At 38.1% G+C, this 15,330-nt stretch overlaps 1 protein-coding gene across 1 annotated transcript; it reads left to right on the forward strand.

Moving 5' to 3' along the window:
• The first annotated feature begins 9,767 nt into the window (after positions 1-9,767).
• Positions 9,768-10,834, forward strand: LOC141594876 (uncharacterized). The gene is made up of 2 exons (XM_074414863.1): positions 9,768-10,161; positions 10,272-10,834. Exons 1-2 carry the CDS (start codon positions 9,768-9,770, stop codon positions 10,832-10,834), a joined length of 957 nt encoding a protein of 318 aa, XP_074270964.1.
• The last annotated feature ends 4,496 nt before the right edge of the window (positions 10,835-15,330 follow it).

The raw sequence follows: 15,330 nt of genomic DNA on the forward strand, positions 1-15,330 counted from the left end.
TTACGGCTATTGAGGAAGCTAAAGACCTTTCCTTGTTGTCCGTTGATGAACTTATGGGCTCACTCATGGCTCATGAGTTAACTCTCATGAAGCGCTCTAGTGAAAGCTCTAAAGGGAAAGGACTCGCTCTCAATGCTCTCTCAAGTGATGAGGAGGATGAAGATGATGAGTTTGCGATGTTCACCAAAAACATTGTTGGCATGATTAATGGTCGAAACTCACAAAGGTCAAATAACTATACTAGCATAAGACGTTTTCCCAAAAGAAGATCTAGTTCCACTATGGGTTGCTTCAAATGTGGTGACAACGGTCACCAAATAAAAGAATGTCCTAAGTGGAATGACATCAAATCTAAAGAAAAGCGTGATTTTGCTAAAAGAGAATACAAGAATGAAGTAATGACAGCCATTTGGGGCATGTCCGATTCCGATGAGGACGATGTCCTTGAGGAAGAATTAGACGCCAAAATGTGCATTTCTTCTCAATCAATCAATGATGTTCCAAAGTCAACAAAGAAACAAAATGTCAAATGTCTTATGGCTCACTCCGTGAACTCAGATTCAGATTCAGACAATGAGGTAAATAAGCTCAAGAAAAAGGTTCGATCTTTCTCTAAAGACAAAGTTTGTCTCCTCTTAGACCAATTCATTGATAAGTGTCGTGTCCAAAACAATAAATTAGAGGCTATGCAAACTGAAATTGAAGACATAGCCGAAGAAAATGTTGGTTTGAAAGAATGTCTAAATGAGGTTGATCAACCTAGTACATCATTGAGTCTTGAAAAGGAGATTAAAAAGCTCCGAAAACAGAATTTGTTTCTTGCTAAAAGTATTGATAAAACGCATGCAACAGAGCACTGCACTGTTGCATCTGTGTCTAACAAAGGAGATGAGTCCCTCGTCAAAACTGTGTCCTCACTAATAAAAGAACGTGACCAACTCTTGATTGATCTTGCAACATGCGAAATTCAAAAAGATGATCTTGTCAAAATTCTTTGAAATGTTGAACGACGAGTCAAGTCATGTTAAAAGTGCTTTAGATCGAGTGCAAAAATCAAACGATGACCTTCTTGTTCAAATTGAAACTCCAAAAAAGGCTGAACAAATCCATGCAACAGATGATGCAACTGTTGCATCTGAGTCTAAAAGGGAAATTGAGACTCTCACAAAACATGTGTCCTCGCTAATTAAGGAACGTGACTCTCTGCTAGCTGACCTCACTTTATGTAAAAGAGATAACAAGCAACTTGAGCAAATTGGTTTATTGCTTAGTGATGAAGTAAGACATGCTAAAAACGCTTTCGACAAAGTAGGTCAACTAAATCTTAATCATCTTGCTAAAATTGATACATTAACCAAAGAGCTAGATGAGGCTAAGATGTTTCACCTAAAATGGGAAGGAAGTCAGAATGTTTTAAAATTTCCTCTAAAACAGTCCCAAGAGTATGAAAAGCTTGCAAAGAATCTTTGAACTTGGTTTCAAATGCAACAGTAGCACGCATTTGTTGCATCCGAAACCAAGACCCAAGCAAAATCGATTTTAGAATACGAAAGTACTTTGGACTTCCGATTTTGTTATTTGCAACTACTGTGGTAATACTGGTCATGAGCTTAACAATTGTGAAAAGAGAAAACGTGATCTAGAAAAGAACACTAAATTAGTTAAAAAGGTATGGATCAAGAAAGACTTGGTGAAACAAGCTAGTGTCAAGAAGGGACCCAAACTTGTTTGGGTTCCCAAACTAACCGTTTGATCTTGTATAGGCATTAGTGGGAGGCAGCAGCAATTGGTACTTAGATAGTGGATGCTCTCGTCACATGACGGGAGAAGAAAACCAATTCCTCTCGCTAGAAGCCTACAAAGGTGGCATGGTGACTTTTGGTGACAACAAACGAGGTGAAATCATTGGTATTGGAAAAGTTGGTAAGTCAAAGTCACTATGTGTCGACAAAGTGTTGCTTGTCAAAGGTTTGAAACACAATCTTCTAAGCATTTCACAATTGTGTGATTGAGGTAACATTGTTGAATTTCATGCTAGTATATGTAGAATACTTGATGGTAAAACTAGAGAGTTAATTCTTGAAGGTAAGCGTGTCAAAGATGTGTACATGACTAACTTATGCTCATTGTCGGGTCAAACTTTATCATGTATGAGTGTTCACAAAAATAACCCTTTGCTTTGGCATAAAAGGTTGGGTCATGTTAATGCTAAAACCCTTAATACTTTCGAGAAACTTGACCTAGTAGATGGCATGCCTAACATGAAATTTGAGTTTAAATCACTTTGTGATGATTGTGTTAGAGGTAAACAAGTTAAAATGCTCCTTTAAATCCAAAAATTGTGTTAGCACTTCTCATGTCCTTGAACTTGTTCACATTGATTTATGTGGAACCATGCGTATTGTTAGCAAGGGTGAAAGTCGCTATATTTGTGTGATTGTAGATGACCTTTCAATATATGTTTGGCTACTTTCCTTAAGTTCCAAAGACCAAGCAATTGATGAATTCTTAATTTGGGTTAAAATGGTTCAAAACAAATTTGGTCTAAAACTTGCATCCTTAAGATCCGGCCATGGAACCGAATTTGAGAATTCATCATTTGTGTACTATTGTAATGATCATGGTATTAGCCATAATTTTTCGGCCGCAAGAACCCCTCAACAAAATGGGGTTGTGGAACGAATGAATCGAACTCTTGAAAACATGGCTAGGACTATGATCATTAGCTCTAAAGTACCAAAGAACTTTTGGGCCGAGGCCGTAAACATCTTGTTACATCTACAACCGAGTCATGATTAGGAAAATAATTAACGAAACACCTTATGAATTACTACGAGGAACAAAGTCTAACATCTCACATTTAAAATGCTTTGGTATTAAATGCTTTGTTCACAACAATGGCAAAAAACAACCTAGGCAAAATTGATGCTCGTAGTAATGAAGGAGTATTTGTTGGTTATTCTAGTCATAGTAGAGCTTATAAAGTTTACAACAAAAGGACTATGAAAATGGAATAAAGCGTTCATGTAATATTTGACGAATCTAGTCTTTTTTATGTCTAATGAACAGGCTGTTGATGAAGAGAAGGATGATGATTTCGACATTGGAATGATTTGTCATGACATGGACATGGTGGAAGAGGTTGAGTAAGTTGTGCAACAGTCAGAGCCTCTGTTGCATGAAGAAGCTGGCCAAAATTCAGGGGGAACTAACCCTTCCTCGTCTTTAAATGGAGCTAACTCATCCAGGGGGAACTAACCCTTCCTCGTCTTTAAATGGAGCTAACTCATCCAGGGGGAACTAACCCTTCCTCGTCTTTAAATGGAGCTAACTCATCCAGGGGGAATGAGGATGGTAGTGAACCATTCACTACTCAAACAGAAACTGATCCACAATCACCCTCACAAAATCACCCTCATGCAACAGTCACTGCAACTGTTGCATCAGAACCAAACGAAACAAATGAAGCCTCCAACACCATTGTTCCAAGAAAATGGAAACGCCAAAGCTCCTATCCTCCCACAAATCAGACTAGTGACCTTGAATCAGGAGTAAAAACCAGGTCATCCTCCAAAACTTTTGTGCCTACAATGTCTACCTCTCACAAATCGAACCTAGCCGCATCACCATTACTCTTAATGACTCATGTTGGGTGACGACCATGCAAGAGGAGCTAGATCAATTCAAGAGGAATGAGGTATGACATCTTGTCTCTAGACCATCTAATCGTACTGTAATTAGTACTAGATGGGTCTTCCGCAATAAGCTTGATGATAGTGGAGAAATCGTAAGGAATAAAGCTAGACTAGTGGTGCAAGGTTATAACCAACAAGAAGGAATCAATTATGATGAAACCTTTGCATCAGTAGCTAGGCTTGAGGCCATACGAATGCTCATAGCTTTTGCATCTCATGTTGGTATAAAACTTTTTCAAATGGATGTTAAAACCGCTTTCTTAAATGGCTATCTTGAAGAAGAAGTTTTTGTCGAACAACCTCCGGGCTTTATAAACAATGAGTTCCCTAATCACGTATTTAAACTCGACAAAGCACTTTATGGTTTAAAACAGGCTCCCCGAGCCTAGTATGATAGGCTTTCCAAATTCCTATTAGAAAATGGTTTTATACGTGGTTCGGTTGATAAGACATTGTTTATCAAGTCACAGTCAGAGGAACTGTTGCTTGTGCAAGTATATGTCGATGACATTATTTTCGGTGCAACTAATAACATTCTTTATAAGTACTTTTCGGATCTTATGACTTCTGAATTTGAAATGAGCATGATGGGAGAACTTGGATTCTTCCTTGGTCTTCAAATTAAGCAAGATGAAAAAGGCACCATGATCCATCAACAAAAGTATTTGAAGGAAATAAGTTTGGGTTGACTAATGCCAAATCCGTTGCTACACCAATGGTATCTAACATTAAACTTGATCAAGACAAAAATGGTAAGAGTGTTAGTGAAACGGTGTATCGAGGTATGATTGGTTCATTGCTTTATTTAACCGCTAGTCGACCCGACATTCAATTTAGCGTATGTTTGTGTGCTTGTTTCCAATCAAATCCTAAGGAATCACACTTTAAAACCGTCAAACGGATTTTTAAGTATTTGATTGGAACACAAGACTTGCATCTTCGGTATCCATCTCATTACGAACTTGATCTTGTAGGATTCTATGATGCGGATTACGCGGGCAGTACGGTGGACAGAAAAAGCACATCCGGAATTGCTACATTCATGAGCCCTTGTTTAACCACTTGGGCATCCAAGAAGCAAAACACGGTATCATTGTCCACGGCTGAAAGTGAATACAACGTGCAGCACTCTGTTGCACACAAATCATTTGGGTTCAACAACAATTGCACGACTATGGTATGATCTTCGAAACAACTCCGATATTTTGCGATAATACTAGTGCAATTAACATTTCAAAGAACCCAATACAACATTCATGTACTAAACATATTGAGATTAGGCATCATTTCTTACGTGATCAAGTCAAAAAAAAAAGGAACAATTAGTCTTAACTTTTGTAAAACGGAAAATCAAATTGCGGACATTTTTACAAAACCGTTGGAAAGAGAACAATTCGTAAAACTTCGGTTGGAAATTGGTTTGTTGGGTGATAGGTGACTCTAATGAATTTATTTTTCCTATATGATTGACTAGAAAAAGGGATATACATGTTTAAAGTTTAAAATGTCAAAATCTCCAACATGCAAAATGGATCGAGAGTTTTAATTAAAATTGTGCACTTGCATGCGAATTATTTCATTGAGCCTCTCAACTTCATCTTATTTCAAATCAAGATAATCCCTCCATCTAGCCTATTTTTTTGAGCATCAATTCTTCACTCTTACACTCAACTAGCGCTCATTACCCACACCCTCACTAAACCAATCGACCCTTCTATTAACTCCTTCAACCCAGAATACATTGCCAAATTAAAAGTGGCCACCCAATCCGCTGCATATATCGAAAAATCTGACAAAACCCAACCGTCCCCTACCAAGCCTGCAACAGTCAAGTCCACTGTTGCATGAAAGAAAACCATGACATGCAAAGGGCGAGGTCGTGGTGGATTAAATAGGAGTCCCCAAAATTCAATGATGTTGGACTCTAATGTCGATATTGATTCTGAGAAAGATAAGCTTACACTTAATGAATTGGCAAGTGAAATCAACAAAGAGAAAGTGATCGTTGAAGATGTTTTTTGAAGAAGTGGTTGTTATCGAAAAAGGAAAAGAAAAGGAGAATGTTGATGATGTTGAGAAAGAAAAAGAAGCTGAAAGTATTGTTGAAAAAGAAGTTGATGTCGAAAAAAAAAAAAAAAAAAAAAAAAAAAAAAAAAAAAAAAAATTGTTGAAAACGAAAAGGAAACCGAAGGTGGGAAAAATGATGATGTTGCTGAAAATATGGATACTCCAGTCGAAAAATCAGAAAAGGAGGTTATGCATGAAGATGAGTTCATCCCAAATGATGAACAAATTGATGAACCAAACAATTATGACAAGGTACTTGATAATGGTCTTGATCCCCTCTTTACCGAAAACCCCCAATTCCAAATCCAAATCCAAAATCACAGAACTTTTTGGTGAGGGTGATGAATCACTTGTTGAATCTCATCTCAAACCAAACACAAAACCCAAACCCATTACCAAAAGAAAATGAGGATCAAATCCCAAAGCGGCCAAGAAGCTTAAGTCTGGTGCAACAGTTGATCCAACTGTTGCAATGGGTCCGGTAAATGCGAAGTTAGATAAGCTTTTGACCATTGTGACTAGGCTTGCCGTCAGTATAATGAGACCCTTAAGAAGTAAGTTGTTGCGCTCAAAACCATCAATGAATATCTCATAGAGCGTGTCCAAATCCTTTGAAGAAATGTTCCCAATGATGATAAACGAACCATCTTTTGCCCAAATTGCCTTCCTAACCCTTTTGGCTTCTTGTCTTAATATCTCATGCAATCTGTGAACTGTTTTTAAGCTTTTCTCGAACAATTTGCTGGTGGTTTATCTTGTACTACTTGAACATGTTTTCATCCTTCTTTTGATGATGTCAAGAGGGGGAAGTATGTTAATTATGTGTTTATGTTCATTCAATGACTCTTAGGCTAACGTTCACCGTGGAAATGTCTTAGCTATAATGATAGATGTTCTACTTAGATAAGCATGTTGACCCTCATTCACCTTGATCATGTCATGTTTATTTGATGTCTTATTGAATATGGTTCAAAGACCGACTCACCATGGGCTTAGGGGGAACTTAACACATATTTAAAACTTGCCATCATCAAAGGGGGAATTTGTTAGAACACATTTGGTTGATGATGCCAAGTTTCATTTGTTATTTAATTGTTTGCCTCTTAGTTAAATTGTTTAGCAAAATTGAAGCTATTGATGATCAATCAAAGAGTCCACAAGCTAATCAACGTAACAAGATGATCAAGATGAAGGCAAGACAAGAAAGCCCATTGCCTAGAATGAATGTTGTAAACGAGGTAGTTAAACATATCCTCTTTATGCATAAGTGATTGCAAAACCATGCAACAGTTCCTGTGACTGTTGCACCATGGTTTCTGGTACTAACGTATGGAGAATTTTCGGGAAAATTCACAAGTGTTTGAAATTCTTTAAAAAGTTTTTCTATGTTTAAAAGGAACATTATTTCAAAACTGAAGAACAAAAAGAACAAAAGGAATATGCTTGCACAATAATTTAAAAGATGCCAATCCCATTTGTGCAAGTTGTTTTTCATGCTAAAAATAGGTCTTATGCTTTTTCCATTTGTGGCAAAATTGTGAGTTCCCATACTTTATGGGAAACACTCCTTTGCTTTGGAAAAATGCAGCCACCTTGAGCCTCTCAAACCTGGTTGTTCTTTTATATTTTTTAAATGAAAATGCATACTATAAACTTGTGGATATTAGATTAAAGTAGTGTTAAGATCTTTCTCTTATACACTACCTTTCTCTATAAATAGCCACTTCATTTTTCATTTATTGCAAGACTTTTCAGAACACTCATTGTAAAACATTTGCAAAATCATTTCAGCATTTTAAGCTTTGTTCTTCAAATATTTGCAAAACCGTTTTCTGTTTTCAAAAGTCTTCACTTGTTTTTCAAAGCTGTAAAATCTCCAAGTATCAGTTCGCTTAACTGTTGCATAAAGAATATGTTCAATGATTCTCGTGTTTAGGTCTTAATTGTGATCTCCATGTTCTTAAGTGAACCACTGAGATTCTGACTCTGTAAACCGTTGAGATAGAACTTTAAGTCTTGAAGCGGAGTAGCTTTGAGCAAGGGAAAGTCTTGAAGCGGAGTAGCTTCAAGCAATTGCAACCGGAGTAGGTTGGCGAGTTATTTTCATTGTAAGGGGTTTAGTTAAGTTTGAGTAAATTTCTAAACAAGCAATAAAATAACGGTTGGACGTAAACTCGGAGTAGGAGTGAACCAATTTTAAAACATCGTCTTGTTTGTTTATTTACTTTTACATTCGTTTATCCTTTGCATTTTTATCTACCTATCTCGTTGCCAGTGCTGTGCAACAGTTCATCATACTGTTGCATAGACCTGCTGTACCGTTTGTGAACTTACAACCCATTAAGTTTCTCAAACTCGTACCTAATAGATCTTACTTGTGTTAGTCATTAACCAAGTAAACGAGAAAATTTTTAAAAGGTACACCTAATTCACCCCCTCCCCCTCTTAGGTGTTTATCGTTCTTAACTCTTCAAAACTATTCAACAAATAGGCATACCTCAAACTGTAGCCAATTATACTTTTCGTTCATATTGTCACACACTCACACCAACCATCATCTAGCCTATTCTGGTTCAAAGACGGAGAAAAACAAGAATCGGTAACAAATAAAAGCTTTATTTTTTTTAGGGAAAGAAAACAAAAAGATGATAACAGTGGTTGCCTGGTTGGTTGTTCTTTTACATGAACTTGTCGAGCTCTAATAAATGTTACTCCCTCCACCCCAATTTTCTATTTGAGACTATTTTAGAAGTGATAAACTACATGCTCTACCCCGCCCTTGATTTAAAGAGCTTTAAAGAGAATTAAGACACTATTATTAGGGGTGTAATGTTGAAGTCGTAAAGCCAGGATAGTGGTAAGAGAGTGCGAACGAGTAATGTCACAAAGTAAACTAAAAAAAAAAATCGAAAAGTTCATCTGAAAGTTTCAAAATTTTCCTTGCTCACCTCGCTAGCCCCCTTAGATCCACCACTGGGTGGAGAAAGGTGGTCGTGAATTATATAAAGGCAATATTGGATAATCAACCATTGTCCTTGCTAAATTTCAAAAGGGTATATAATTTTGGGATTAATTTATGCAGAAAAGGGGGCAATAAGTTAAAATTTGAACAGAACGAATACAAGCTCAAGGATTACAATACTCAAGGACTATTCATAAATCACTCCAAAATAAAACAACGATACAATGGAACAGTGATTAATGACTTACGAACTGCTCTCCGGAGCAAAATTGCACTTGAAACTGTTTGCAGGTGCAATAATTTCAGAACAATAGTTAAAAATTGTGTTTGAACTCAAAAACTATGTATAAAAGAGACAAAAGATGTTAGGTTCGAATCTACCCTCCTCATTATCATCACATCCTTGTTTTACCCATTAGACACTCCAAAAACATAACAGTAAAGAATTATTCATAAAAGATCGACAAAAAATCTTAGGTTCACATTCCCCTCCCCATTATCGTAATGCCCTTATTTTACTCATTACACAGTCAAAAATAGAAATAACGATACGATAGAACAATGATTAAGGTCTTGCGAAATCGTTTCCAAAGCGAATTCTCCCTCGAAACTTTTTGCGCCTAATCTCGAAACAACAATTGATAATTGTGTTTCAACTCAATTAATATGTCTAAAAGACCGACAATAGGTCTTAGGTTCGAATCCTATGGAAATATATCATCGTATATTCCGAGTTGTGTGGCAGATATACTCGGATATTCGGAGGATATATTAGTTACCTTATTATTCATTTATTTGTGATATGTATCTTTTACTTATTTCTTTTTCCTTGTATGTAGATGTTAGTTTTTGCCCTAGCTAATGATCTGTTGTATATATACTAGCCTTTTACATCTCTGCATATTAAGTAATTCATTCGGCTGTTCAAGCCTATATTCCACACACTCAATTCTTCTAAGTTTATCATGGTATCATCGGAGCAGGTTTGATCCTCGCATCCGTCAAATAATTTTTCTGCCACCATTCTTTTTATTATTTTTTCAATGACAAAAATTGGAGGAGACGGTAAGAGTCAGAAGGGAGGACGCAGTGGTGACGATATGATCCCTCTGTCCTCTCCGTTATACTTACATCCTTCATATAGTCCGAGTCTGAAATTGACTCACAAAATTTTCAACGGAGAGAATTACGATCTATGGGCTGACGCGGTAAGGAATGGGCTTGACGTGAAGAACAAGTTAGGCTTTGTTGAAGGAACCGTGAAGAAACCTGAAGGAACGGAAGCAGATAATTATGAAGTGATGGCGTGGCGTCAATGTAACGCTATGATTAAGGCTTGGTTGCGAGCCGTGATTGATGACAAATTACTTCCTAGCATTGCTTTCTCCGGCACCGTATATGAGATATGGAAGGAGCTCAAGGACCGGTATGCTGCGGGTAACGCACCTCGTGTGCACCAGCTCAAAAGCGATTTAATTGAGTGCAAGCAAGGAACCGTTCCGTCGTCGAATATTATACAAATCTCAAATCAATTTGGGATGAATTAGCCACCTATTGTCGTGTCCCTACTTGTACTTGTGGCGCCGCTACTGAGTTTTTCAAAGAAAAAGAGGAGGAGAAGGTACACCAATTCATTATGGGACTCAACACTGCCTTATACGACAATTTGCGTTCCAACTTATTAATGGATGATGACCTGACTTCCCTCAATCGTGTGTATGGGCTAGTTCTGCGAGAAGAGCGCCACAAGGCTGTGACCCGTGTCCGTGAAGAACCAACGGTTGAAGTTGCAATGAGTGCTCGTACAGGAGGAGGGCGAGGTATTGACGCCTCTGCTGCTCAAACAGAGCACAAAGATTACGAACCACCGAGGTGTACCCACTGCAAAAAATGGTATCACACGGTGGATAATTGTCGGGAAAGGCTCGGGCTCAGTGGTCGAGGACGAGGCATGGGCAGGCGCGGAGGACGTGGAGGAGGCCGCGGTGGAAGAGAACCTGGAAGTAACAAGGAAGTGGTAAATGCTGCCACTACCAGCGAAGGAGAGTCCTCCAAGAAGGATTTTACGAATGAAGAAATTAAGCAATTAAGAAATTTGCTTAGCATTTAGGCTGCAGGTAACGAAAAATTGAAAGGTACGCATCGTGTTCATCTAACCGAATGGATGTTAGATAGCGGTGCTTCTCACCATGTGACAGGTTGTCGGGAAGTGCTTAAAGATCCATGGAGAGGACCACCATCTAATGTTGTTTTGCCGGATGGGTCCACGATCATTGCCCAGGACTATGGGCGTGTTATACTTCATAATCTGTTCGAATTACACGACGTTTTATATGTTCCCAATTTGACCTGTCATTTAATTTCGATACCTCAGCTCATACGTGAAAACAAATGCCTTGTGATTTTTAATTCTAATTATTGTATAATACAGGACCAATCTACAAAGATGGAGATTGGACGGGGTGAGCTCAGAGACGGCGTTTACTACATGACACGAGTGGAACAGTCGGTTGCACGTGTTGATGTTAATGAAGGTCGGATTTGGCATCGTCGGTTAGGTCATCCTTCAAGCCATATTTACCCATTATTACGCAATTTAATTAAGAAACCTTTGTCATTTGATTTGGACTTTATTTGCGATCCTTATTGCCGTGCCAAACAAACTCGTTCGGTTTTTAAGCTTAATAATAAAAGACACGGTGTTTTGTTTTATCTTATTCATTGTGACATTTGGGGGCCATATAATGTTAGTAGTTTATCGGGTGCACATTTTTTCTTGACTATTGTAGATGACCATAGTCGAAGTGTTTGGGTCCATCTTATGAAGGATAGGAGGGAAGTTTGTGACTTGATGAAATATTTTTGCAAAATGGTACAAACACAATTTGGAAAACAGGTTAAGGTTGTTCAAAGTGATAATGACACCGAATTTCTTTCTGGACCATTAAGACAATTTTATAATGACAATGGGATGCTTTTCCAAACTAGTACTATTGACACACCTCAACAAAATGGTAGGGTGGAACGGAAACATAGACATATCTTAGAAAAAGCAAGAGATCTTCGTTTCCAAGCCAAGCTACCCATCGAGTTCTGGGGGGAATGTATTTTCACCGCTGCTTATCTCATTAATCGAACCCCTACAAAACTCTTAGATGGACGCACGCCTTATGAACTTCTACATGGACAAACCCCCAATCTTGAAAATTTACGGGTTTTAGGATGTCTAGCTTATGCTCATAATAAGCAAAGACCGAAAGATAAATTTAAAGAGCGGGATACTCGTTGTATTTTTATTGGTTACCCTAAAACACAAAAGGGATGGTGCATGTACGATCTTAAGACCAAACGTAAATTCGTTTCCAGAGATGTGCATTTTTACGAGAATGTGTTTCCTTATGCTATTACCAATAATGACACTACCCCTGCAAATGAGATAGCCGACATAGATATACCACCCCATGTCGATATTCCACAAACCACGACCCAAGACGCTGGTCCCGACACGCAAGAAACAGACCCCAACGGACCAGATTTGGCAGGAGGTTTTTTAACAGAGCACGGACATTCCACTGAACCCACGACTGATGCCACTGCTACTGGGACCGACAATGACACATCCGGAGCTGATTCTGGTGTTGAGGGGGAGGTAGTTTTGGGCCTAAAGGAAGAAAAACTTGGGCGAGGAGAAAGGAGGAAATTTGAGCCGGCATGGAGAAAGGATTACATTTGCAAATCCACTCGTGTCATGACCACACAGACTGCTTACCCGTCTCAAGCTTCGCCTTCTTCGAAAGGTACTCGTTATCCAATAATTGATTATATCACTAGTAGTTGTTTTTCCGTTTGTCACAGAAATTTCCTTGGTGCTATTGATAAAGTTAAGGAACCGAGAAATTATTTTGAAGCTGTCAAAAGTGAAGAATGGAGATTAGCCATGGCAAATGAAATTACGGCTCTTGAAAGGAATGACACTTAGAAAGTTGTTGACTTACCGGATAACAAAAAGCCTTTTGGGTGCAAATGGGTTTACAAGATCAAACATAAGGCAGATGGGAGTATAGAACGTTATAAAGCACATTTGGTAGCCCAAGGTTTCACTCAGGTCGAAGGGGTGGATTATCATGAGACATTTGCACCAGTGGCGAAAATGACTAGCGTACGACTCCTTTTGGCAGTAGCTGTAGCAAAGAATTGGAATATAGCTCAATTAGACGTTAACAATGCTTTCCTCCACGGTGATTTGGATGAGGAGGTGTACATGAAATTGTCACAAGGATTCGAAGCAAGTGGTAAGAGAAAGGTTTATCGATTATTGAAGTCTTTGTATGGTTTGAAACAGGCCTCGAGGAATTGGTTTGCCAAGTTGACGGATGTGCTCAAAGGGTATGGTTTCACACAGTCCTTAGCTGATTATTCCTTATTTACAATGAATAAAGCTGGGATTTTCCTTGGTATTTTGGTTTACGTCGACGACATGATCATCGTAAGCAATAATAACCAAGCTAGTAATAATTTGAAACATTTCCTCGATTCTAAGTTTGGAATCAAAGATCTCGGCAATTTAAAATCTTTCTTGGGTATTGAAGTAGCCCATGGTGCATCGGGACTGTTTTTGTGTCAACGAAAATACGCAATAGAAATTATAAAGGAGACGAAGATGGAAGGGGCTAAGCCTATTTCTACACCTATTGTTCAAAATCATGATTTGGCTCTTTCAACGAGCCCTTTATTGAAAGACCCATTGGCGTATCGAAGGCTGGTTGGGTGCTTAGTTTATCTCACGATATCCCGACCAGATTTGTTGTATGTTGTTCACACACTGTCCCAATTTGTTCAAAATCCGAGGAAGGACCATTGTGAAGCTGCACTACGAGTCATACGCTACTTAAAGAGTGATCCGGGAAAGGGAATAGTTATGCATCGAAACATGGTTTTCCAGCTCAATGATTACTCATATTCCGACTATGCTCGTTGCCCATTAACCCGGCGTTCCTTAAACGGTTATTTCGTGTCTCTCGGTCAGACACCGATTTCATGGAAGGTGCGGAAGCAGCCGACTGTCGCTAAATCAACCGCGGAAGCAGAGTACATGCCCATGGCAGCGGTTACTAGCGAGCTTATTTGGCTGAAATCTTTTCTTCATTCACTTGGGATTATTCACGCTCATCCTACGCGTGTGCTATGTGATAATACTTTTGCTTTAAGCATTGCTAAGAATCCGATTTTTCATGACCGGACGAAACACATTGAGGTTGACTGTCATTTTATTCGACAACATATAGTGAGCAAGAACATTGAAGCTAGTCACATGCAAAGTAAAGAGCAAATAGCCGACCTCTTTACTAAAGCCCTTGGAAGAGAAGCGTTTGCATATTTACAGCGTAAGTTGGGCATTCGGGCTCCTACTGCTCCAACTTAAGGGGGAGTATGGAAATATATCATCGTATATTCCGAGTTGTGTGGCAGATATACTCGGATATTCGGAGGATATATTAGTTACCTTATTATTTATGATATGTATCTTTTACTTATTCCTTTTTCCTTGTATGTAGGTGTTAGTTTTTGCCCTAGCTAATGATCTGTTGTATATATATTAGCCTTCTACATCTCTGCATATTAAGTAATTCATTCGGTTGTTCAAGCCTATATTCCACACACTCAATTCTTCTAAGTTTATCAAATCCTCATCCTTATTATCAAACTCGAGAACAAAATAACGATACAATATATTAGTATTTGGACTTGCAAAGTGATTTTTAAAGCAAATTCATCCTCTAAACTGTTCGCGGGAACCCTAATTTCGGAACAACAATTAAGAATTAAGAACAAACAATTATAGAAATTGATAAAATATATGGTATGAAGAAGAAGAAGAAGAAGAAGAAGAAGAAGAAGAAGAAGAAGAAGAAGAAGAAGAAGAAGAAGAAGAAGAAGAAGAAGAAGAAGAAGAAGAAGAAGAAGAAGAAGGTGCGGGACTTATGAAAGGCGCCAATTGCTCACGACTTCTGGCACGACGGGCTATGGGAAGGGCCATGATGTAGTTATTGAAAATTCTCATGCCGAGGCACGGCCCGGCCCCAGCCACGGCTGGCACGAGCACGAACCAGGCACGGCACGACGCAGGCCGAAATCAGGAACGAAAAATGTTGTTACTCAATTATGCCGTTGTGCTTGAGCTTCCATAACCGTTGTAATATAGTTTTTTTTAATATTCCTCTAACTATATAAGTATCACTCAAATCATTCCATTTTTCTCACAAATCAATGTCTACTCATCTAATCATCTTACAAATCAACAATATTACACAATTATTCATATTGAAATTCCCTTACTATTATCATTGTAAACGTGTAATTTATATATTAGATAAAAAATATATATAAAAGTCTTATATAAAAAAAATTAGTTAATTGGGTTTTGTTGAATCAGATTTTATACTAATCAAGTTGTTGAATTGTGTTCAAGCAAGGGTTCAATTGTTCACTCCGATATTCCGAATTCCGAAAGTTTTGTTTGCATTTTCTAGCTTTACTCTATATTATATTGTTTTTTTTCCATTAATTTACATAATTAGTTTTATTTACATTTTATTACTTGTCTTT

The sequence above is a fragment of the Silene latifolia genome, chromosome 8 (assembly GCF_048544455.1).
Source record: "Silene latifolia isolate original U9 population chromosome 8, ASM4854445v1, whole genome shotgun sequence".
Lineage (NCBI taxonomy): Eukaryota > Viridiplantae > Streptophyta > Magnoliopsida > Caryophyllales > Caryophyllaceae > Silene > Silene latifolia.